The following is a 25,764-nucleotide window of genomic DNA, read 5'->3' on the forward strand; positions in this document are numbered from 1 at the left end:
CTTTAAAATCTAACTATTAAAAATTAACCTTAAAGGACCTGGTATGATACTGTTCAGAGCCAATGTTCAGCTACTACTAATTATTTCATGTTCATTTACTTTCTCTATTAAAGGGCAGAGGTTCTACTCATTTTTGTCTCTTAGTGGATGCAGAGGAGCAACTTAATTCTTGTCTTTTTCCCCTCTGACCATTCTAGTCACAAATACTTGTTAATAAATACCACCAAGCCATGTCACTGATACCATATTTTAGAAAACAAACAAAAACAAAAAGCTCTGGGCTGTACTCTTTCATCTGAATGCAAGTCAGTCCATAAATGAGATATGATTTACATTCCCTTTGCTCTTCACACAATAGCAACACTGATTCTAGAATACACATTAATTTTACATGTCCTTTACCTTCTCTGGATATCCACTCCCTGGGGTCAGTTTTACTGTTTACTATGTTTTGGATCTGGAATTCCTGCTTTGAAGGAGGGAGCAATAGGGTACTGGTGTAGACACAGACTGGCACATTTATTTCCCAGTCTAAGCTTCATGTTGAAATCTCCTTAATCTCCTTAGTGTACCCTTTTTCTTTTGAATCTTACCTTCTTGAGTGAGTTTGGATATATTTCTTGGAGCTTCCTGTACCTAGGATATTTGTAATACATCTCCACCATGTATTCTTTGATGTCACCAGGCCTAAATTCCGGACTATGGTTTACTGATTATGGGTTACTGAGTTTTAATTTTGTGATCAAAAAGTAAGGAGAGAGAAAAAGGATTTCACATATAAATATTCTCTTATAACTAGAAGGTGTGCTGTTAACATAAATGACCTTGCTTCCCACCTAACATAATACTTCCCTACATCATTTAAACTCCTCTCTACCCCTATCCCAAACCCTATTTTAGAGAATGGCCTATCCTGGAATGGAGTAGAAGAGTATGTCTCTGAGAGGATGATACCTAAAAGAACCATTTCCATACCTGGATTGGATGAGAAGTAAGGACTTTAATGCAGTTCCTAACCAGGAATCTGTTAAAACTTCAATTTCTGCTCTTAATCTCTGCAGTGCTTCCTTCCTCTGGGGACTGAGGAGGCCTTTGGGAATAAAAGCAGACACATTTATCATTTGACAACATACATTTGCTGATACTGAGAAAGCAACTTCTAAATTCAATTTAAAAAGTATGAGTCACTGAAATATTCTACTATATACATATTTTATATAATAAAATAAATGTATACATATATAAATATATATAGATATTTTCCATGAACGCATATACTTTATTGAATTGCATTGTAGACAGGTGAATATAGACTGCTGTATATAGAGCAGTCAAGAGGACAGGACCAACCCCATTACCAGGGCCAACAGTGGATGGTGGAGTACTTGGGCTCTACTACTGGCCTTGGAGATCCTTTATCTTCTGAGAAATTGCTTGCAAGATTATTACCGAGCTAGTGGTGAAAATCATGATGAGTGCAATGACCAGGGATGTCGAGGAACAGGGTACAGATGTTCAGACACTTTGTGGTGGAGGCACAGGCATGGACCCTGGTCAGGTCACCCACCGTCTTCCTGTCCCTAGACTTCATGGAGTACACGAATGCTATGAAGCCTAGGAAGCACTAGTTCATGAAGAACATTTTGAACAGGATTCAGGCATAGAGGTCTCACTGCAGATGTGGATCACAGAGGACATCAAGGGAGCAGAGCTGTGGGGTGCCCCCAGCATGGCAACTTCGTGTTTCTCCTTGATCATCTCCTAGTTTGGTGGGAGGCCAGTGTTGGTGTGAGTGAACGAAGATTTGGAAGTGTAGTTCTTGGTGTCAAGACAAGACCAGCTGTCTTTTTTTGTTGGAGATGGAGTCTCTCTCTGTCGGCCAGGCTGGAGTGCAGTGGCACGATCTCGGCTCACTGCAACATCTGCCTCCTGAGTTCAAGCAATTCTCTGCCTTAGCCTCCCAAGTAGCTGGGATTACAGACACGTGCCACCATGCCTGGCTAATTTTTGTATTTTTAGTAGAGACGGGGTTTCACTATCTTGGCCAGGCTGGTCTTGAACTCCTGACTGCATAATCCACCCACCTTATCCTCCCAAAGTGCTGGGATTACAGGTGTGAGCCACCATGCCTGGCTTTTTTTTTTTTTCTCTTCTTGGAGAAACCTTAGAGCGATGCTACTCAGAACGCTATTTTTTCTTTATCAGAGTGTTTTGGGGATGTACTGGCAAAAATACATTTAAAAAAACTGCTGTTACAGGAACACAATAACAATAATAAAATCCGCTGACGGAAACATTATAATAAAATTCTGGTGCAAGCTTCTTTCATCACCAACTAATAGCATATCTTTTGCAGACTGGTGGACCACGCTTTTTGACTAGCACTGCTTAGAATATGACATCAAGAACCAAAGTGGAAAAAATCAGTGTTACAGCTAGAAGAGTCCTCAGCATTTCTTTTTTTATTTTTGAGATGGAGTTTTGCTCTTGTTGCCCAGGCTGGAGTACAATGCCACGATCTTGGCTCACCACAACTTCCTCCTCCCGGGTTCAAGCAATTCTCCTGCTTCAGCCTCCCAAGTAGCTGGGATTACAGGTATGTGCCACCACGCCCAGCTAATTTTTGTATTTTTAGTAGAGACAGGGTTTCACACACTGGTCAGGCTGGTCTTGAACTCCTGACCTCAGGTGATCCACCCGCCTTGGACTCCCAAAGTGCTGGGATTACAGGCATGAGCTACCATGCCTGGACACATCCTTAGCATTTCTAATCTCTCCATAAAGAAACCAAACCCAAAGGACAAAAAGGGCTCTATCTAAGATTACACAGTAAGTTAGTAGCTTTAGGTCTTAAGAAGTCTTTCCATTATTCCACACAACTCTCATGGTGACTACATGTCTACTTGCTTCAGAACACGATGACATGAAATTCCAGTTTGAATAATTCTCCGTACTGTACTTCTGAAATACCTCCAACTGATAAGACACTAAAACACTGCCCACGACTAGATAACTAAGCACAAAGGAGAGCTCATATGATGGGAGCCTGCTCTTAGACAATCGAGTTAAAATATTCAAACACTGAATCTAGACCTAATTTTCTACAGTGAAGGTTAAAAAAAAAATCCAGTATTCTATTAGGAATACTCCATAAAAGCAGATGGCATTTTTGTGAGGAGAACTGGAGTACACTTTGTTTTCAGACTGATAGTTCCACAATGCAAGTCTAGAATTAGACGACTCTCTTAACATTTTGGATAAAACAAAGCAACAAGAAAACCAGTACCTACATATGATATACTCAACTAATACATGATGTGGGGCTTTTGTTAATTCATATTGTACAAAACATACACATGGCCATTAATTTTAATCTGTTCTCCAAAGTAGGCTCAGAGGATTCTCACAAAGGGTTACATCACTTTGTTTGGGAAACCAGGTCTAGGCATTGGGCAGGGAAAAGGTAAGAGACTCAGGCTGTATATGAAAACTAACAAAAGAAAGGCTAATGTGTGTGAGAAAAAGACTTGGAGTTGCCAAAATAAAAAATACTGGCTTTGAATCATGAGAAGAAATAAGCAATAAAAAGGGGAATCTGAAAAATGTAAATTAGACTCCTGAAGTCTGGAAGCCCATGACTTTTACCTGGTATTAGAGAGCTGTAAATGAACAAACTGATCTTTAAAATCCTGTTCCTACTTTGTGAACCATATTGTAAGGCAACATGGTATAGTACAAGGGCTCTTGACCTTGAGTAAAATACCTCTAGGCCAGCAGTCCTCAACCTTTTCAGCACCAGGGACCAATTTCATAGAGGACAATTTTTGCATGGAAGTGGGCGGGGGCAAGGAGGTTCAAGATGAAATTGTTCCACCTCAAATCATCAGGCATTAGTTAGATTTTCATAAGGAACATGCAACTAGATCCTTTGCATGTGCCCTTCACAGTAGGTTTTGCTCTCCCATGAGAAAATAATGCCACCAGTGATTTGACAGGAGGCGGAGCTCAGGCAGAAATGCTCACTTGCTACCCCACTCACCTCCTGCTGTGCAGCCTGGTTGCCAACAGAGCGTTAACCAGTGCCAGTCTGAGGCCTGGGAATTGGAGACCCCTGCTTTATGCAGTCTATGTAATCCCTCAATCTTCCAGTAACATTTTGTATGTACGTATATCTTTGAGGGTGATGGTTTAGTTTTAAATATTTTCTCAGAAGGGTACCTCACTAAAAAAGGAGCTGCATGAAAGTGCAATGGACTGTGGCCAGGCGTGGTGGCTCACCCCTGTAATCCAAGCACTTTGGAGGCCAAGGTGGGTGGATCACCTGAGGTCGGGAGTTCAAGACCAGCCTGACCAACATGGTCAAACTGTCTTAAAAAAAAAAAAAGTGCAATGGACCAAAAAGTTAGGGAATGTGAATTTCAAACATGGTATGTTACAAATTTGCGATGTGACCATGAATAAGCTGCCCCCACTAGTCCTGTGACGGACATCACTTTTCTCAACTGCAAAATGAGGAATTTAGATTAGACTTCTGTCTCTTCTAATTCAAACAATCTATGATTAATTAATTCTAAATAATAGAATTTTAGGCATAGTGGCATCTGGCATTGGAAATATTTCTCGTAGAAAGAATTTCCAAGGTCCTTCAAATAACAACACATTGATATTGCCAACCTACAATCCTGGACCTATATTTCTGTCCCCAAAAACTTACTAGCTAGTTCTACTTGACTTGTCCTGACAGTTATATAAACCAGCCAAAAAAAAAAAATGTGGCACCGAACTAGCATTGACAGTAGTTGAGGCACGTCATCAAACACAGTCTACAGAACATGTTTCCTTTAAAAAGGCATTTGTCCAAAAAGAACAAGAGAGCTTTCTTTTAGGCTTAGAGAAGCCCATTAGAGATGTAGAGCTTCCTCCCAAAAGGTTTCAACCAAATCTCTATTTTTTAAAATACAGAGTTTAATATGTTACTCTGGCATAATTTATAAGCAGTTGTCAGGGGAACCCTAAGGAATCCCTGGAAAGGAAAGAAGGAAGCCAGAAAGAAACAGAGAATCAGACTGGTTATATGCCACACTTACCACCCACGTTGCTTTTATGCTTATCATAGATTTCTCTCACTTTCCGGTAGCGGAAAGCTAGTTTCCTCATCCAGTCCACACCTCCCTGAACACCCACAGAGGAACCATGGCTGCCACTACCTCCTGAGCCACTGAAACCATCTGTTGAGAAACTGTAGTTGCTGCAAAGAGAGAAGATAATAAAAATTAAGATTTATACAGCATAAAGTTTTTAGTTGAGTGCTATTTGGTTGAATTCTTGGTATCTGATAAATAAGCCCACTGGCTTTAAGGATCTTCTTCCCCTTAATCTCTGTATGTCAGAGTCTATCTTTCATTAGTTCTCTATCTCACCCTTATTACTTCTATAAAAGAAAAGATTGAGAGAGAGGGAAGGAAAGGTAGAAACAATTCAAGCACCAGCATTCCTTAGAGGCTGACTTGGGATAAGGCATCTTTTTCACTAATGACAGAAAATAACCACAGTGAAAAAAGTGGAATATAAAATTTTGTGAGTACACATACACACACAGTGATTGCAACTATGTAAAAAGCAGAAACATGAACAAATAATGAAAGGAAATAGCCTGGCCCGGCGCGGTGGCTCAAGCCTGTAATCCCAGCACTTTGGGAGGCCGAGGCGGGTGGATCACGAGAGATTGAGACCATCCTGGTCAACATGGTGAAACCCCATCTCTACTAAAAATACAAAAAATTAGCTGGGCATGGTGGTGCGTGCCTGTAATCCCAGCTACTCAGGAGGCTGAGGCAGGAGAATTGCCTGAACCCAGGAGGCGGAGGTTGCGGTGAGCCGAGATCATGCCATTGCACTCCAGCCTGGGTAACAAGAGCGAAACTCCATCTCAAAAAAAAAAAAAAAAAAAAAAGAAAGGAAATAGCCTAAAATGCTAACAGTGGTAAGATAATGGCAGATGTTTTCTCAAGTGATCTGCTGGCTGGTTTATGTTCATAGGTCACTGTGGTAGCTTCAGAATATGTCCACAAATTCTCTGATAGTCTTCTCTTCTAATTCTGCTCCCCTTGGGTATGGACTATACTTAGAATATAAACACAGTGTGATAAAAGTGATAGTGCTAGGCTTCAGAGACTAGGCTTCTCCTGCTCTCTCGGAGCACTTGCTCTGGAAGAAGCCAGCTGTCCCGTGAGAACATTCAAGCAGCCCCATAGAGTGGCACGTGTAATGAGGAACTAAAGCCTCTGTCATCAGCCATATGTCAAGAGATTGGAAGCAGCACATTCTCCAGCTCCAGTTAAGCTTTCAGATGATTAGAGCTCTAGCCAACATCTTGATTTCAACCCTAGAAACTCTAAAACCTAGGGCTGGGTATGGTGGCTCATGCCTGTAATCTCAGCACTTTGGAAGGCCGAGGTGGGTGGATTGACTGAGGTCGGGAGTTCCAGACCAGCCTGGCCAACATATTGAAACCCTGTTTCTACTAAAAATACAAAAATTAGCTCGGTGTGGTGGCACACGCCTGTAGTCCCAGCTACTTGGGAGACAGAGGCAGAAGAATCACTTGAGACGGGAAGGCAGAGGTTGCAGAGAGCTGAGATTGTGCCACTGCACTCCAGCCTGGGTGAAATGGCTAGGCTCTGTCTAAAAAAAAAAAAGAACCACTTCTGTACGCTTAAGAAATGAAACGATAAAGATGGTAAATTATATTTCCCTTGACAAAATAACATTTATAACAGTGAAAAAAATAAATTAATAACAGATTTTCTAGATTTAAAATCCTTTAAATAGGCCAGGTGTGGTGGCTCATGCCTGTAATCCCAGCACTTAGGGAGGCCAAGGAGGGAGGATCACTTGGGTCCAGGAGTTCAAGACCAGCCTGGGCAACACAGGGAGACTCTGCCTCTCTAAAAAATGTAAAAATTAGCAGGGTATGGTGGAATAAGCTTGTGGGCCCAGCTAAAGGGCTGGGGTGGGAAGATCACTTGAGCCCAGGAGGTTGAGGAGTACAGCAAGCTATGATCACACCACTGCACTCCAGTCTGGGTACCAGAGACCTTGTCTTAATAGGAAAAAAAAAGAAATTGAGTACAAGCTGTGCGTGGTGGTTCACACCTGTAATCCCAGCACTTTGAGCGGCTGGGGTGGGCAGATGGCTTAAGTTCAGGAGGTCAAGACAAGCGTGGGCAACATGACACGCTTGTCTCTACTAAAAATACAAAAAAAATTAGACAGGAGTGGTGGTGTGTGCCTATGGTCCCAGCTATTTCAGGGGCTGAAGTGGGAGGATCATGTGGGGGAGGTGGGGCCAGAAGTTACAATCAGTCAAGATGGTGCCACTGTGCTCCACCCAAAAATAAAAAAAAAATAAAAAAGATACTGAGTACAGATTAATAAAATTAATACATTAAACTAAATAAAAAATACTTTTAAAAAGAGAAAAAAAAGAAAATGCTAGCTAGGTCACTTTTAAGTTCCTCACCTACAGAAACTATAAGAGGATGTTTGGTTTTTTGTTTGTTTTTTGTTTTTTAAGATGGAGCCTCGCTCTGTCACCTAGGTTGGAGTTGCAGTGGTGTAATCTCGGCTCACTGCAACCTCTACATCCCAGGTTCAAGCAATTCTCCTGCCTCAGCCTCCTGAGTAGTTAGGACTACAGGTGCGTGCCACCACACCTGGCTAATTTTTGTATTTTTAGTAGAGATGGGGTTTCGCCATGTTAGCCAGGCTGGTCTTGAACTCCTGACCTCAAGTGATCGGCCTGCCTTGGCTTCCTAAAGTGCTGGGATCACAGGTGGGAGCTACCGTGCCTGGCCATTTAACTGTTTTAAGCTACTAAACTTTGGGGTAATTTGTTGCATAGCAACAGATAATACAATTATACAACCAGGAAGGATTAACATTTCATAAGTAAAGATCTAAAAATGATTGACAGAACAACTTGGTTCAGTCAAAAGTTAAAATAGAGTCCAATATGCTAAGAGTGAGATTTTGTGCTTAAGAAAATATAGCTGCCAAGACATAATAGGTAATTACTGGTTAGCCACATGTACAAGAGAAATATAAACTGCTTCAGACCAGACTTTTCCCTAAAAAGAACAGTAAAGCGTTATAAGAATTGTGCCATGTGACACCCCAACATGTACAACTAGATGCTGCACCTGAAAGTGAAACCTTCCAATCTTCTCGGTTCTACCTGAGTAGGTCCTTATTAAGGTGGCATGTCCAGTTCTGCTCTGTATTTTAGAATTCATGGGTAGGATGCTGAATTCTGGGGTAGTTACTGGGAAGAACATTTTACTTACAAAAAGGCATAAACATTAAAACAAACTAATATGAAAAGATGTGACAGGTTTTTTTTTTTTAAATAAGTCTTTAAGTTAGATAAATTTTTAGAACATTCTTTTTTTTTTGAGACGGAGGTTTGCTCTTGCTTGTTGCCCTGGCTGGAGTGCAATGGCACAATCTCAGCTCATCGCAACCTCTACCTCCTGAGTTCAAGCGATTTTCCTGCCTCAGCCTCCCAAGTAGTTGGGATTACAGGCATGCACCACCACGCCCAACTAATTTTGTATTTTTAGTACAGACAGGGTTTCTCCATGTGGGTTAGACTGGTCTTGAACTCCCGACCTCAGGTGATCTGCCCACCTCGGCCTCCTGAAGTGCTGGGATTGCAGATGTCAGCCATCTTGCCTGGCCCTTTTGGAACATTCTTAGCTAAGACTACTGGGCCAGAAGAAAGAGAAATGAGGAGCCTGAGCGAGCATTTTGCCACTGAGATCTCCTTGGCTTAGCTTTCACTATAATAAAATATTGAAGATTGCCTTACAGAAGATTATTACTGACACAAGCAGACTCCCATAGGTAGTTTTCTTCATGAAGTTCCAGTGTTTATTTGCAACTAAAACTACTCAATCTGGAACCACATATTGTCCTGACTGAAAATCTGGCCAAAGAGAAATTAGTATGTCCTTTACTCTGGAATGGTTTTCCTCATCCCATCATTGCTATCCCTTTTTTTTTCTTCCCTTTGGTAGAGGTGGGGTCTCTCTATGTTGTCCAGGCTGGTCTTGAACTCCTGGACTCAAGTGACCCTCCCGCCTTGCCCTCCCAAGGTGCTGGGATTACAGGGGTGAGCCACTGCACCTGGCTTGCTACCCTGTTCTTTAAGGTTCTGTTCTAATGCTACTCCACTGGGAAGGCTTCTCCAATGTTGGCACCACCTACTCCCTATCGTCATCAAGCTTTCTTCTCATGCTCCACAGCATTTTCTATTGCCACTTTCTCACACTGTATATCATGGTTAACAATGTTTGTTTCTATGTCCTCTAATAGGTTGTGAGTTCTTTCAGAGATAAATTCTATTCATCTTTGTTTTCCTCCAAACCTAGACAGATCTTGCACATAACAGATGTACTGGTGTTTATCACCTCAAATCTTGGCCATTGTCATCAGAAGCCACATCTTCCACATGTACCTGGTCACACTCCTGTTAAAAGACAAAACACACTACTTCAGTCCAGGGAGTAGAAGTGCTATTACCATTATGACATACTATAAAAATACCACATACAATGGCAGGATGATGAAATGCCTTATGGAATCTCTTACATGTGGGTGATCACTCTCACACCCCTTACTGTCTAATTTCTTTTAAGGCCTGATTCACATCCCATAGTCTTCAGGAATTCTGTAACTATCCCATCCCTTATTTCTGCTCTTATCTTAATATTTCATTTCTCTAACAGCTCATGGGAATAACCACAAGCTCCCTTATACTTCAAATGTTCCTATGTCTTACACTAGACTGTAAGTCCTATTACAGTGCAGGTCTCTTGGGGCAGGAGCCACATCTCACATCTCCTTTGCATCTCTCTGATCCTTAGGTAGGTTGTGCCCAATACATTTTTATAGACAAAGCAGATGCTGGTAGAATGTGGTATCAAAACCCAGAATGACTGAAATTTCTAACTTCAAAGTCAGGAGTTAGAAGAGGTCATCTAAGTCAATCTCCTCATGTTTTAAAAGTGAAGTGAAATGATTTTTTCAAAGTCATACAATTAGTGAGTTGCAGAAAGAGATTAGAAATAACCTAGGTCTTCTGCTTCTTTCTTTCCCCCTGCTTCTAATCCAAGGCTCTTTCCACCAAGCCCATGCTACTACTGACATAAAATGCCGCCCACTGCCTAAATGATGGATGTACTCCTCTGATACCACCTAGGGTACCTGCATCAGAATCCTCTGGGAAGTTTTTTTAAAATGCATATTCTTGGGTCAATCCCAGACCTACTTGAATCAGAATTTCTAGGAGTGAAGTCCTAGAATCTGCACTTTAAAGAAGCTCCCCAGGTGATTCTTATGCCCCCTAAAGTTGAGAAGCACTGACCTGGGGGCAGGAACACATTCAGGTCAAATTCTTCACAGAACTTTCAGTCCTGAGTGAGGACTATGTCTAGAAAATCATTACAAATACAATTTGGCAATAATTATTGGCATGTAGTAGGTTTTCATAAATGTTTGCTGAATAAAAACTATGATGTCCTAATTTATCAACACATGAAGTTGAGGAAAGATTAAAGCATTATGGAGTTTATACAAAAGTACTGGAGCTCGGGGCACTACTAATTTACTGAAACATTGTCTGTTGGGTAGAACAGACATTTACTTAAAAAGAAAAATGCTTTGTGTTGGCTGGGCGCAGTGGTTCACACTGGTAATCCCAGTACTTTGGGAAGCCAAGGTGGGAGGATCACTTGAGCTCAGGAGTTTGAGACCAACTTGGGCAATATAGTGCAACCCCATCTCTATTACTTAATATAAAATAAAGATTAAAAAAAAAGATTACTTTGTGTTTATAAAATGCTATCTTTCTTTTTTTTTTTAAAGACACGAGTCTCACTCTGTTGCCCAGGCTGGAGTGCAGTAGCGCAATGTTTGCTCACTGCAATCTCTGCCTCCCAGGTTCAAGCAATTCTCCTGCCTCAGCCTCCTGAGTAGGTGAGATTACAGGCATGTGCCACCATACCGAGCTAATTTTTATATTTTTGGTAGAGATGGGTTTTACCATGGTGCCCATACTAGTCTGGAACTCCTGACCTCAAGTGATCTGCCCACCTCGGCCTCCCAAAGTGTTGGGATTACAGGCATGAGCCAATGCGCCCAGCCTATAAAATCCTATTTTATTTTACTTTAAAATTTTCACAATTTTCAAAACTAGGTAATATATATATATAGTACACAGCTCAAAATTCAAAGGACGTGAAGTAAAAAGTGTGCTCCCTCCCACCTTTATGTCCCAGCAGCTTATCTCTCTCCATAGATGGTAATAACTGTTGGTAGTTTCCTGTGTAGGATGACTGCTTAACTGAGGCCCAGAACAGGAACATAACTTTCTCCATGTGAGATTCACATTCTGGTCTTCTGACTCCCTGTCCTGTGCTCCTTCCTCTATACCATGTTCACTTCAAAGGTGAACTCAAAATATCAAAGCTAAAAAATTTCACCATGAAGCTCTTAGTGTTTCCTGGTTTTTCTGGCACCTAATTATAACATTATTCTGAATATCAAGGTTAACCTATATATGAACAATAAACATGTAAAAATATGATGGGTTAGAGTAACCATTTATAGATTTGACAAATCAGGAGACTATCCTTTAAGAATGTAAAATTGAAGAAAAGTCAAAATATAATTGAGAGTGCAAATAATCAAATTCACTTTATATATATTATTTAATAAGATTATTAAGTTAGAATATTGGTTTATATGCCAGTGTTTTGCCTGATGGGTTGGTCTTTCCCCAGTGCTAGATCACTTCCAAATAAGCTAATAAAAATCAAATTTTTGAGTCAATAAAATTGAAGGTCGGAATCAAAACTGTGGTAACCCAACCAAAGTAACTATTTCTCTAAGACTGTGTATGTATGCCTTAGTGGCCAGCTGGCCTCTCCATATCCACGCTATCTAACCACATATCTTCTAAATATAACAGGCAAAGGCTCTAAAGTTACTGAATAAAATGTCGCACTGAAGCACAGAAACAATTTAAAATGCTTACCTCTAAGTCATTGAAAAATAGATGAGTATCGGCCACTTCGAAAATCATTTCTTCCATTGTTAAACCTGAGCCAATCACTACTGTTGGGTCCTAGAGGACAATAAGAAAAAATAAGCTTGATTTGGCAGTCACAGTCCTGATTCTAATCTTCAAATTTCAAAATATTTCAGGTCAAGGCCAAAACACACGGGCCCCCAACTGTGCTTCAGCTATCATTGATGCAATTTCATTCACAGTTATGAGAATCCAGAATTGTAAAATAGAGAAGATATGGACAGTTAAACATTTCAGGACTTTATGTTCTAGAAATTTGTAGTTTCATACAGATAAATAAGGACAGAAAATATGTTTTTAAAAATATACAATGCTGGCCAGGCAAGGCAGCTAACTCACACCTGTATTCTCAGCACTTTGGGAGGCTGAGGCAGGAAGACTGCTTAGTGCCAGGAGTTTTCGACTAGCCAGGGCAATAAAGCAAGACCTCTGTCTGCATAAAAAATAAAATTTGGGCGAGTATAGTGGCTCATGCCTGTAACTCCAGAACTTTGGGAGTCTGAGGCAGGTGGATGGATTGAGCCTAGGGGTTTGAGACTAGCCTGCGCAACATGGTAAAATCCTGTCTCTACAAAAAACACAAAAATAGCTGGGCATGGTGGTGCACACCTGTAATCCCAGGTACATGGTGGTGTACATCTGCAGTCCAAGGCTGAGGTGGGAGAATCACTTGAACCCAGGAAGCAGAGATTGCACCACTGCACTCTAGCCTGGGTGACAGAATGAGACCGTGTGTGTGTGTGTGTGTGTGTGTGTGTGTGTGTGTGTGTGTGTATTTATACATACATATTACATATATAGTGATAGAATTTATATCAATTACATGTTATATATTTATGTATATAATTATATAAAATATATCATGTATTTATGTAAACTGTATAATATGTAATTTATAAATATATAATTTATATTAAAATATATATGTAATTTTATATATAATATATATCACAATATATGTAAATATAGTCACATATTATATTAATATATTTTAATACATTATATAATAATATATATGCCATATAATTATTTATATATATATGTTATATATTGTATATACTGTATTTTTACATTCTGGTCTTCTGACTCCCAGTCTTATGCTCTTCCTATTATACCTTCTTCACCTCAAAGGTGAACTTAAATGTCAAAGCCAAAAATTTTACCATGAAGCCTAGTGTTTGTTTATAAGGTTAAAAAAAAAAGTTTTCATGAAATAATATTATGTATAAATGTAAATATATAAATTTTTTGAGACAGTATCTTGCTTGCCTGACCAGAATGCAGTGGCACCGCAACCTCTGCCTCCTGGGTTCAAGAGATTCTTCTGCCTCAGCCTCCCAAGTAGCTGGGATTACAGGCACACACCATCATGTCCAGCAAATTTTTTGTATTTTTAGTAGAGACGGGGTTTCACCATGTTAGCCAGGATGGACTCGATCTCTGGACCTTGTGATCTGCCCACCTCGGTTTCCCAAAGTGCTGGGATTACAGGTGTGAGCCACTGCGCCCGGCGTAAATATATAAAATTCTTTTTTTCTATGTTCCCCCATTCACAATACAGATCAAACACAGGGCCTGAGCTGAGGTGTATATGGAGTAGGTTTACTCTACCTCCTCTTTCTATACAGTCAGTGTAAGAACCCAGCCTGTGATAAGCATCAGGAGGCCAATATATAAAATTTTCATACACACTTTGGGATTACAGGCAAGATCCATTGTGACTTACTATATATATATATATATATATATATATATTTTTTTTTAATACATATATATTTTTAAAATTTTATATATTTTTTACTATCAGTTTAGTTATATAGCTTATGTGAGCATGCCAGACTAGACACTAACAGCCTGTAGAAAATACTAACAGAGGCTGGGTATAGCAGCTCATGCCTATCATCACAGCACTTTGGGAGACTGAGGCAGGAGAATCACCTGAGCCTCAGATTTCAAGACCAGACTGGGCAACATAGTGAGATCCCATCTATAAAAAAAGTAAAACAAAATTAGCCAGGTATGGAGGCATGTGCCTGTAGTTCCAGATACTTGGGGGTCTGAGGCAGGAGGATTCCTTTAGCCCTGGAGGTCGAAGCTGCAGTGAGCTGTGTTTGTTTCACTGCACTCCAACCTGCATGACAAAGTGAGACATTATCTCAGGAGAACAAAAAGAAAAACTTCCTGGCTGGGCACAGTGGCTCATGCCTGTAATCCCAGCACTTTGGAAGGCTGAGGTGGGCAGATCACTTGAGGCTGGGAGTTCGAGTCCAGCCAGGCCAACATGGTGAAATCCCGTCTCTACTGAAAAACAAAAATTAGCCAGGCAGGTGGTGGGCACCTGTAATCCCAGCTGCTTGGGAAGCTGAGGCAGGAGAATCATTTGAACCCAATGGCAGAGGTTGCAGTGATTAGAGATCATGCTACTGTACTCCAGCTTGGGAGACAAGAGAAAGACTCCATCTCAATAAATAAATAAATAAATAAATAAATAAATTAAAAAAACCAAACAAACCAAAAAACTCTCCTAACAAAAACATTAGTAACAATATGAAATAACTGGAAGTAATAGGACAGGCAAGAAAGGTAGATATTTTTATTTTTTTGAGATGGGGTCTTGCTAAGTTGCCCAAGCTGGATTTGAACACCTGGACTCAAGCAGTCTTCCCACCTCAGCCTCCTGGGTAGTTGAGACTACAGGTGCATGCCACTGCGTCTGGCTAGAGGCAGATATTTTTATAAAATTTATTCACAGAAACTGAAAGATATGAGCTAGGAGGTAATTTAGTGTAGGAATATATAGCCTAATTGTCTCAAAACAGCCCCTCCTGATAAAACTGCTATGTAGATATAACAAGTTTTGTTTAGTGTATTTAGTTTAAAAAGACATGTAATCTATTTTAGAAAGATATTTTACCTATATATTTTATTTAAATATCTGGCATATATTTGGCTAAATAAAATGCTCAGTTTGGGCTGTTAAAAGTGTGTTAAGGAATAAGATATCAGCCTCTGGAATTTATTAATAAAATTCTTGAGACTCTGCTCTTTTTTGAGCCTCATTTCTATACTTTCATCTTTACAAAACGCCATTCTCCTACAACTTCAGGTTTCAGCACTGGTTCTAGTACTTTCTAGCTTTACCATCAATTCTGCCTATGTAGCCTGCCTAATACAAGCTATTTGCAAGCCATTTGTTGAAGTTTTACATAGAAAGTGAAAAGCCAGCCAATAGGGGTAGCAGAGAAATAGTTATGTGTCAGAAGAGGGAGAGTTACAACAAAGAAGACTCAAATTACCTTTCCATATTTCTGGGCATAGGAGCCAGTAAGAAGTGAGTGGAAGATAATGATGGTTTCATCCAAGTCCCATAGAAATACCCGCTGAGGAAAGAAAATACAAAAAATGAGTATATTTTCCAATTACAATAAATGAAACTAGAAATCAGTAACAGAAAGAAAACTGGGAAATTCAGAAATATGTAAAAATTAAACAATACAACCTTAAACAACCAGTGGGTCAGAGAAGAGATCATAAATGAAATTAGAATATACCTTCAGGTGAATGAAAACAGAAATAAAACATTAAATTTGTGGAATACAGTGAAAACAGTGCTAAGAAGAAAAATTATAACTGTATTATACATATATATATGTATTTTATACATACATTAAAAAAGACAAATGATCTCAAATCTATGGACTCACTGCATATCTTAAGGAACTAGAAAAAGAGCAAAATAAACACAAAGCTAGCAGTAGGAAGGAATTAACAATGCTAGCTCAGAGATAAATAAAAGAGACTACAAAAACAAAGAGAAAAATCAATGCAACGAAAAGTTGGTTCTTTAAAAATATCTATAAAATTGACAACCTTTAAAAAAAATTGACAACCTTTTAGACAAGACTGATTAAGAAAAATATAGAGAAGATTCAAATGACTAAAATAAAAAATGAAAGTGGGGTCATCACTACCAATTTTACAGAAATAAGGATTACAAGAGAATACTAGAATACAAGAGAATATTATGCCAAATGATGGAAAAACCCAGGTGAAATGGTCAAACTCCTAGAAATACATAGCATAAAGTACCAAAACTGTCTCAAGAAGGAATAAAAAATCTGGTAAGAACTATAACTAGTAAGGAGATTGAATGCGTAACTAAAAACATCCCGACAAAAGCCCAGGACAAGAAGCTTTCAACAGTGAGTTCTACCACACATTTAAAGAATTACCACAAATCCTTCTTAAACTCTTACAAAAAATGGAAGAAGAGGGAACACTTCCTGACTAATGCAATTAGGCCAGCATCATCCTGATACCAAAGTCAGACTAAGGCACTGTAAGAAAACTACAGAACCAATATTGCTTATGAAACAATATAAAAATACTCAACAGGCCAGGCACAGTGGCTCACACCTGTAATCCTAGCACTTTGAGAGGCCGAGGCAGGCAGATCGCTTGAGCCCAGGAGTTTAAGACAAGCCTGTGCAACATGGTGAAACACTGTCTCTACAAAAAACACAAAAATTATCCAGTTGTGGTGGTACATGCCTACAGTCCCAGATACTTAGGAGGCTGAAGGAGGATCACTTGGGCCTGGGAAGTCAAGGATGCAGTGAGCAGGGATCATACCACTGCACTCTAGTCTGGGCAACAAAGTGAGACCCTGTCTCAAAAAAAAAAGCCCTTAAAAAACAAAAAAACCCACATGTCTACAAAAGTAAACAAAATTGAGGTAAACCAAATTCAGCAGCTATTAAAAGAATTAAACATCATGGCCAGGCATGGTGGTTCATGCCTGTAATCCCAGCACCTTGGGAGGTTGAGGCAGGTGGATCACCTGAGGTCAGGGGTTCAAGACCAGCCTGGCCAACATGGTGAAATCTCGTCTCTACTAAAAATACAAAAATTAGCCGGGTATGGTTGGCGCACACCTGTAGTCCTAGCTACTCAGGAAGCTAAGGCAGGAGAATTGCTTGAACATGGGAGGCAGAGGTTGCAGTGAGCTGAGATCAGCTGTATTCCAGCATGAGCAACAGAGCAAGATTCTGTCTCAAAAAAAGAAAAAAGAATTCAACATCATAACCAAGTGGGATTAGCTCCCAGGACATATGGATATAAGAATGGTTCCTTCAACATTAAAAAAAAAATTAATCAGGAGTGCAAAAGGCTTATTGGAAAAAAAATTATGCAAAGTAATGCATCACATTAATAGAACAGAGGGGGAAAAAACTACACAATAATCTCAATTGACGCAGAAAATGCATTTGGCAACATTCGACACCCTTTCTATTCCTAGTTTATTTTCAATAAACTAGGGATAGAAGGGAATGTCATTAATATGATAAAGACCATATATAAAAAATCCATAACTAGTATCATACCTAGTGGTAAAAGACTGAAAGTTTTACTCCTGAGATCAAGAATAAGACAAGGATGCCTGTTTTTGCCACTTCTATTCAACATAGTACTAGAAGTTCTAGCCAGAGAGATTTGGCAAGAAAGGGGAAAAAGACATCCAATTTGGAAAGGAAGAAGCAAAATTATCTCTCTTTGCAGATGACATAATCTTTTTGTTTGAGACAGGGTGTTGCTGTCACCCAGGCTGAAGTGCAGTGGCACAATCTGGGCTCACTGCAATCTCCACCTCCTGAGTTCAAGCAATTCTCTTGTCTCAGCCTCCCAAACAGCTGAGATTACAGGTGTATGCCACCATGCCCAACTAATTTTTTTTTAATTTTTGTATTTTCAGTAGAGACAGAGTTTTGCCATGTTGGCCAGGCTGGTCTCAAACTTCTGACCTCAGGTGATCCACCCAACTTGGCCTTCCAATCATGGCTGGGATTACAGGCACGAGCCACCACACCTGGCTGATGTGATCTTATATGTAGAAAACCTTAAACAATCCAGAAGAAATTGTTAAAGCTAATAAATAAATTCAGAAGTCAGCTGTATTTCTATATACTTGCAATGAATAATTTAAAAAAGATATTTAAAAACCAATTCCATTTGTGATAGCATCAAAAAGAAGAAACAAATTTAACCAAGGAGGCAAAAGACACACACTGAAAACTATAAAAGACTGCTGAGAAAATTAAAGACATAGCTAAATATATGGAAAGACATCCATGTTCATGGATTAGAAGACTTAATATCGTTAAGATGACAATACTACCCAAACCAATCTACAAATTCAATGCAATCCCTATCAAAATCCCAATCGTTTTTTAAAAAATACAAAATTGCATTCTAAAATTCTTATGAAATCTCAAGAAACCCCAAATAGCCAAAACTATTTTGAAACAGAACAAAACGGAAGAATTCACACTTCCTGATTTCAAAACTTACAGTAACCAAAACAGTGTAGTACTAGCATAAGGACATATAGACAAATGGAATAAACTGAGAGTCCAGAAATAAAGTCTTACAAATATGATCAATGTTTCTTTTTTCTTTTAGTTTTTACCTTCTTTTAGTATCACCCACAGTCAACACCATAAGTTAATTTTTCATAGGATGCCAAAACCATTCAATAAGGAAAGTCTTTTAAACAAATAGTACTGGGAAAACTGGATATCCATACGCAAAATAATGAAGTTAGACCATTATCTTACACCATAAACAAAATTAACTCAAAATGGAGAACAACCTAAATTTAAGAGCTAAACAATAAAAATCTCAGAAAAAAATATAAAAATCTTCATAACCTTGTATTCTTAAGTATCAACCAAGAAAACAAAACAAAACAAAAAGAAACAACAAGTATTACACCAAAAGCACAGCAGTAAGAGAAAATAGACTCCCTAAACATTAAAAATTTTTATGCTTCAAAGGACAGTATTGAGAGAGTGAAAAGCTGACACAAAGAATGAGAGAAAATACTTGAAGATTATATATCTGATTAATATAAGGGCTTAATAATCTAGAATAGCCTAGAATATTAATAATATAGAATATGTAAAGAACTCCTACAACTCAACAATGAAAAACCAAACAACCCAGTTTAAAAATGGGCAAAGCGCCAGGCACAGTGGCTCATACCTGTAATCCCAGCACTTTGGAAAGCTCAGGCAGGTGGATCACCTGAGGTCAGGAGTTTAAAGACTAGCTTGGCCAACAGGGTGAAACCCCATCTCTACTAAAATTACAAAAATCAGCCAGGTGTGGTGGCATGCACCTGTAATTCCAGCTACTTGGGAGGCTGAGGCACAAGAATCACTTGAACCTGAGAGGTGGAGGTTGCAGTGAGCCAAGATCATGCCACTGTACTAGGGAAATGCAAATCAAAGATTCCATCTCAAAAAAAAAAAAACAACCCAACAAAAAACAAATAAACACAATAAGATACCACTTCACATCCATTAGAATAGCTATTATCAAAAAAACGGGAAATAATGAGTGTTGGTGAGGATGTGGACAAACTGGAACCTTTATATATTGCTGGTGAGAGTATAAAACCATGTAGCCACAGTGGAAAAATATGGTACATACATATCATAAAATATTCAGGCCAGGTGTGGTGGTGGCTCACACCTGTAATCCCAACACTTTGGGAGGCTGAGGTAGGTGGATCACGAGGTCAGGAGATTGAGACCATCCGGGCCAACAAGGTAAAACCCTGTCTCTACTAAAAATAACAAAAATTAGCTAGTGTGGTGGCATGTGCCTGTAATTCCAGCTATTTGGGAGGCTAAGGCAGGAGAACTGCTTGAACCTGGGAGGCGGAGATTGCAGTGAGCCGAGATTGCGCCACTGAATTTCAGCCTGGCAACAGAGCTAGACTACGCCTCAAAATAAATAAATAAATAAATAAATAAATAAATAAAATACAATATTCAGACATAAAAAAGAATGAAATTCTAATATGTGCTACAACATGGATGAACCATAAAAACATATGGCAAATGAAATGAGTGGCACAAAAGGACAAATTTTCTATGATTCCACTTATATGAGATATCTGGAATAGGCAGTCACAGACAGAAAGCAGAACAGAGGTTACCAGAGGTTAGAAGAAGGGGAGAATGGGGAGTTATTGCTTAATGGGTACAGAGTTTTCATTTGGAATCATGAAAAAGTTCTAGAACTATATAGTGATGATGTTATACAATATTATGAATGTATAATGGCACTAAATTGTATACTTAAAAATGGCTAAAATGGTAATTTGATGTATATTTTAGACAATTAAAAAATGAGTTCTCAGTTTTTCCTAAGAAATAAATAAGATATTTTTCTTCTTCACTCCAAACCTCTGAAAAAAGAGGAAGAGAGGCTTCAAATATAGCCTTAGTTCACCTATGTCTTAAGAATACTCATCAATGGACTCACTGTTAAACATATATTTCCCCTCATTAAATAACAGCACTATATAAAAATAGAAAACAAAAAGATACTACAAAAACTCCACTGTTTTTAGCACTCTACAAGTCTTTCTGGTCTTTAATAATGAAGTCAAATGTATGTCCATAATAAACTCATATAGTACTATACCACAGAATAAATCAGTGCCAGTCTCATGAATAAGCTACCAGATCTGTTTGTGTCTTAGAGAAACTTGGCTAAAAGCACTCTAGTCCTTTTCCTTTTAATTTTCTTTTCCTCTTGTCTTTTTGAGACAGAGTCTCACTCTGTTACCCAGGCTGGAGTGCAGTGGCCTGATCATACCTCACCGCAGCCTCAACCTGCCAGGCTCAAGTGATCTTCCCAAGTAGGTGGGACTACAGGTGTGCAGATAATTTTTGTTATATATTTTTTTAAGTCATGAGGTCTCACTATATTGCCTAGGCTAGTCTCAAACTCCTGGCCTCAACAATCCTCCCACCTTGGCCTCCCAAAGTGCTGGGATTAGAGGTGTGAGCCACTGCACCTAACCCTTTTAAAATTTTAAATAGAGAATAGTGTGACATTACTTGTAACTCCCTCTATTTTCTGAATATAATGAATTGTTTCTGTTCTCCTCGGTAATACACAGAATAATTTGTTTTTTTTTAACATTTTTCTTTTTACTCAGCCAATTCAGTTTATTCTCCTCAGGAATTACAGGGCACGAAACATTATCTCTGTGAGCTTCAAAAACATGCTTGATAAACTTAAGAAGTGAGAAAAAACAAAGTAGGCAACTCAAATGGGTTTATTCTCATACTTCTAATTCACTGTCTTGGGAAGAAGTGGCGTCAGCTTTCCTTTTGCCTCGGTTCTTGCTAGTAATGTTTTTCCTGGACTGATCATCAGCATCTTTACTTGTAGTCTGGGACAAAGATGGGCTTGTAGAAGGGTCTCCTGGAAAGGAAAAGTGAGACATATGTTGTCAGTAGTCACAGGCTATAAGAATCAGAGCAGGAAGAGGGTTAGCAGACTCTCTGTCCTTGTGAGTCATAACGCAGGGATAAAGGTTGCAAAGCTAAACCTTACATAAGAAATTAGGAAATGTACATCTAGGCATTGAACATCAGCACTGGCTAACATCAGAAATTATAACCAGACTTTATATGCTTCCCCCATGATGGAAGAAAATATCAATCAAGTTGTTTTGCCAAGAAAAAGCTGAACCTGAATCTTCATGGTCAAGCTTCTAGATGAGAGTTTCTGACCTTGGCACAGCTGACATTTTGGACTAGACAATTAATTGTTGTGAAGGGATGTCTCGTGCATTGTAGGATGTTTGGTTAAGCAGTATCCTTAGCATCTACCCACTAGATGCTAGCAGCACGCTCCCACCCAGTGTAACAACCAAAAATGTTTCCACACATTGCCAATCTCCAGTTGAAAACAACTGTTCATTCACCAATTTGCAATAAAATAGAGAAGGCAGCAGGACACGTTAAACCACCTTATGAGGATGTAACTGTCAAAATTCAGACTGGGAAACAGTATGGGATAAACTCTCCAGTTTCTTCAACAAACTATGAGGGGGAGAAAAAGAAATGGGAGATTTATAGGTTAAAACAGAAATCAAAATACCCATAACTATCAATCACAATTTATGGGCCTTATTTAAATCCTAATTTCCCCATCCTCAAATTTTCAATTTATTTATAATTTCTATTTACTAATGAGATAAAAACTGTATATACTTTACATTGTTTTTGAAGTACATATATACTGTGGAATGGCTTGAATCCTGATTAAACAAAAAGAGAAACAAAACTCATAACACTTATGAGAAAGCTAGAAATACAAATACATTTTGGTACTTGATGATATTAAAAAATTAAGACATTATTAGTATTGAACTTTTAAAGATGGGATAATGCCACTGTGGTTAAGTAAACGAGTACCTAATTCACCTTTTAGAGAACAATGCCTGGAATCTGGGGAGGGAACTAGATGATGTATAGTTAAAACAAAATTGCCTATAAGTTGATAATTGTTGAAGATGAATGATGGATATGTAAGCATTCATCACATTAGCCTTGCAACTTTTCTCTTTGTTTGAAATTCTCCATTATTTAAAAGTTAAAATTATTATGAAAAACAAAGGTTATTTAGAAAAATGACTTTAAAATCTTAGTTTTTAATCAACAATAGCAACCATCTGTATGTCCACTTATCAGATTGGCAGGGTGAACCGCATAGAAAACTGTTCACTTGTTACATAGCACTGTTTCTAAACATGCATCAGTGCTGATGATAAACAGTGCTTTCCTTGAGCTACATCATGGGAAAACCAATAACCAAATTTTTTTTTTTTTTGAGACAGTCTCACTCTGTTGCCCAGGCTGGAGCACTGTGGTGCAATCTCAGCTTACTGCAGCCTCCGCCTCCTAGGTTCAAGTGATTCCTCTGCCTCAGCCTCCTGAGTAGCTGGGACTACATGTATGCACCACCACACTCGGCTGATTTTTGTATTTTTAGTAGAGATGGGGTTTCATCATATTGGTCAGGATGGTCTCGATCCCCTGACCTCATGATCCACCTGCCTCGGCCTCCCAAAGTGTTGGGATTACAGGCGTGAGCTATCATGCCCAGTCGCTAACAACCAAATTTTCATTAAATATAGAGATAAATAAAAAGTGCATGTGTGTATGTATATATATATATATGTTTATTAAATGTGTCTAAGCTTTTATGTCAAAGGTTTTTTTAAGTTGGACATTGTAACTCATTGATACACTTCGGAGCTGTGAACCTCCTGAAATTGTAAGTTAAATTTTATGTATTTCTCCGAGAGAAAAGGACCATGCTTTCCTCAGAATCTTAAAGGGATCCAGGACATAGAAGAACTGTGGCTCTGAGGCTTTAGCAGCAGTTCAAAACCTGCACAGACTAAAGCTGGAGTCCTTCAACTTTTACAAATCTTTACAAAATCTTACAACATGCTAAAGCTCCCTGTAACAAGTGGGTTAAGCTATCCCTGTAACAAGTGGGTTAAGCTACAGGGAGAGCAGAGTAAGAATCAGAAAGTTCTTGATATTTTTCTGTTCTGTTCTCAGCATCAGGTTACCCATAGCCTGCTTCCAATATTTAAATACTCACCTGAGAGGGAAACCCAACAGTATGGTAACAATGACTTAAGCCAGAGCAAAACTATGCTTACCATTGTCTAAAAGTACCTGTTGAATGAAGTGACCTTAAGCCAAAGTTTTCAGAGCTGCAGTGCTTACCAGAGGAAAGTCTCTGTGCTGCAGGTGCAGGCACCATGACACTAGGCTTCTCCGACTGGTATGTGGTCGCTGCTAATGTGGTGCCCTCGGCATCACTGTTAGTCTGACCTGTGACTCCAAAGTTGGAGCTGGGGTAGCAGGTCTGGTACTGATTCTGACCAAGAATAGTATAGGTTGGATAATCCTGCAGGCCAAAGGAAATAAGAAAACAAGACTCATATAGCATACATTAATCTCAACACCAGAGGCTTTCTTCTCCCTGTTATTCATAACTATTTTCCTGAAACCCTAATTTGACTTCTCATTTACCTATCTGACAGTCTCCAATCTAAATCAATGATTTTCAAAATGCATCCTTTGGAAACCTAAAAGTCAAGAGATATCCCAGGAGCAGTCTTTATATAAGGAGAATGCTGAGAGCAAAGGATCCTCTGTATTTTCATAAACATATACATGATGTCCCTTTTTCTACTCCAACAACCTCTTCCCCCAATTTTATGTACCAAATTTTTGCACAGAATTTGAAGGAAACATTCTACTCTATTTTTTTTTTTTTGAGATGGAGTCTTGTTCTGTTGCCCAGGCTTGTGTGCAGTAGCATGATCTCAGCTCATCCAACCTCCTCCTCTCAGGTTCAAGCTATTCTTCTGCTTCAGCCTCCCTGTAGCTGGGACTACAGGTGTGTGCCACTATGCCTGGCTAATTTTTTTTGCATTTTTATTAGAGATGGAGTTTCACCATGTTGGCCAGGCTGGTCTCCATCTCTTGACCTCATGATCCGCCCACCTTGGCCTCCCGAAGCACTGGGATTACAGGTGTGAGCCACCACACCCAGCAATTCTACTCTTTAAGAGGTTTACAAACTGTTGCACTAGATAATAGCTCATCTAAGGAAAACAAAAAAATTAAACTTAAGCAAACAAGAAAAGCACATATGCTACATTAAAGAGTCTTAATTTAAAAACTGATTATTGGCTGGGTGCAGTGGCTCATGCCTATAATCCCAGCACTTTAGGAGGCCAAGGTGGGTGGATTACTTGAGGTCAGGAGTTCAAGACTGGTCTGGTCAATATAGTGAAACCCTGTCTCTACTAAAAATATAAAAATTAGCCAGGTATGGTGGCACATGCCTGTAATCCTAGCTACTTGGGAAGCTAAGGCATGAGAATCGTTTGAACCTGGGAAGTGGAAGGTGCAGTAAGCCGAGATTGCACCACTGCACCCTAGCCTGGGTGACAGAGCGAGACCCTGTTTCAAAACAAAACAAACAAACAAAAACCCCCTGATTATGTATCTAAAAAAAAAGGCCGGGCACAGTGGCTCATGCCTGTAATCCCAGCACTTTGGGAGGCTGAGATAGGCAGATCACATGAAGTCAGGAGTTTGAGACTAGCCTGACCAACATGGTGAATCCAATCTCTACTAAAAATACAAAAATTAGCCAGGTGTAGTGGAGCACACCTGTAGTCCCAGCTACTAGGGTGGATGAGGCAGGAGAACTTCCTGAATCTGGGAGACAGAGGTTGCAGTGAGCCGAGATCACACCACTGCATTCCAGCCTGGGTGACAGAGCAAGACACTGTCTCTTAAAAAAAAAAGTTTCCTTAAAATATTGGGATAGTCCAGGTGCAGTGGCTCACGCCTATAATCCCAGCACTTTGGGAGGCCGAGGTGGGCAGATCATAAGGTCAGGAGATCAAGACCATCCTGGCCATGGTGAAACCCCGTCTTAAAAAAAAAAAAACGCTGGGATAAAACTTTTGGTTTCAATAGGTACATATATGGCAAAACTTACCAAATGTACAATTTAAATCTGTATAGTTTACCATCTGTCAATTACTCCCTAATAAAGCTGTTAAAAAAACTGGGTATGACACACAGCTCAAATACACACCTAAAGACATTCGACTGACACTAATATTGGTGGCAAGTAGGAAGAAGCTAACTGATCAGGTCAGTTATTTCTAAATAGTCATTGGGCATCTCTACCATAAACCAAATATAATT

General features: G+C 39.2%; 1 protein-coding gene and 1 non-coding gene across 21 annotated transcripts in view; both read right to left on the minus strand.

The window, feature by feature from the left end:
* Nucleotides 1-25,764, minus strand: part of EYA3 (EYA transcriptional coactivator and phosphatase 3) — a 106,001-nt gene that overhangs the window by 13,284 nt on the left and 66,953 nt on the right. For all 20 annotated transcript variants that reach the window (XM_035308384.3, XM_035308376.3, XM_078330899.1 and 17 more), the window contains 7 exons: nucleotides 23,758-23,941; nucleotides 21,297-21,433; nucleotides 15,448-15,531; nucleotides 12,098-12,187; nucleotides 9,471-9,529; nucleotides 5,088-5,248; nucleotides 976-1,090 (listed from right to left, as the gene is read on the minus strand). In XM_035308384.3, coding sequence (XP_035164275.1) covers nucleotides 976-1,090; nucleotides 5,088-5,248; nucleotides 9,471-9,529; nucleotides 12,098-12,187; nucleotides 15,448-15,531; nucleotides 21,297-21,433; nucleotides 23,758-23,941 — 830 coding nt within the window. The remainder of the gene's footprint in view (nucleotides 1-975; nucleotides 1,091-5,087; nucleotides 5,249-9,470; nucleotides 9,530-12,097; nucleotides 12,188-15,447; nucleotides 15,532-21,296; nucleotides 21,434-23,757; nucleotides 23,942-25,764) is intronic.
* On the minus strand, nucleotides 13,688-13,819 carry LOC118143485 (small nucleolar RNA SNORA51). Its single transcript, XR_004727695.1, has one exon. It is a non-coding gene; the product is annotated as a small nucleolar RNA SNORA51 (small nucleolar RNA).

Source organism: Callithrix jacchus, chromosome 7 (genome assembly GCF_049354715.1).
Source record: "Callithrix jacchus isolate 240 chromosome 7, calJac240_pri, whole genome shotgun sequence".
Lineage (NCBI taxonomy): Eukaryota > Metazoa > Chordata > Mammalia > Primates > Cebidae > Callithrix > Callithrix jacchus.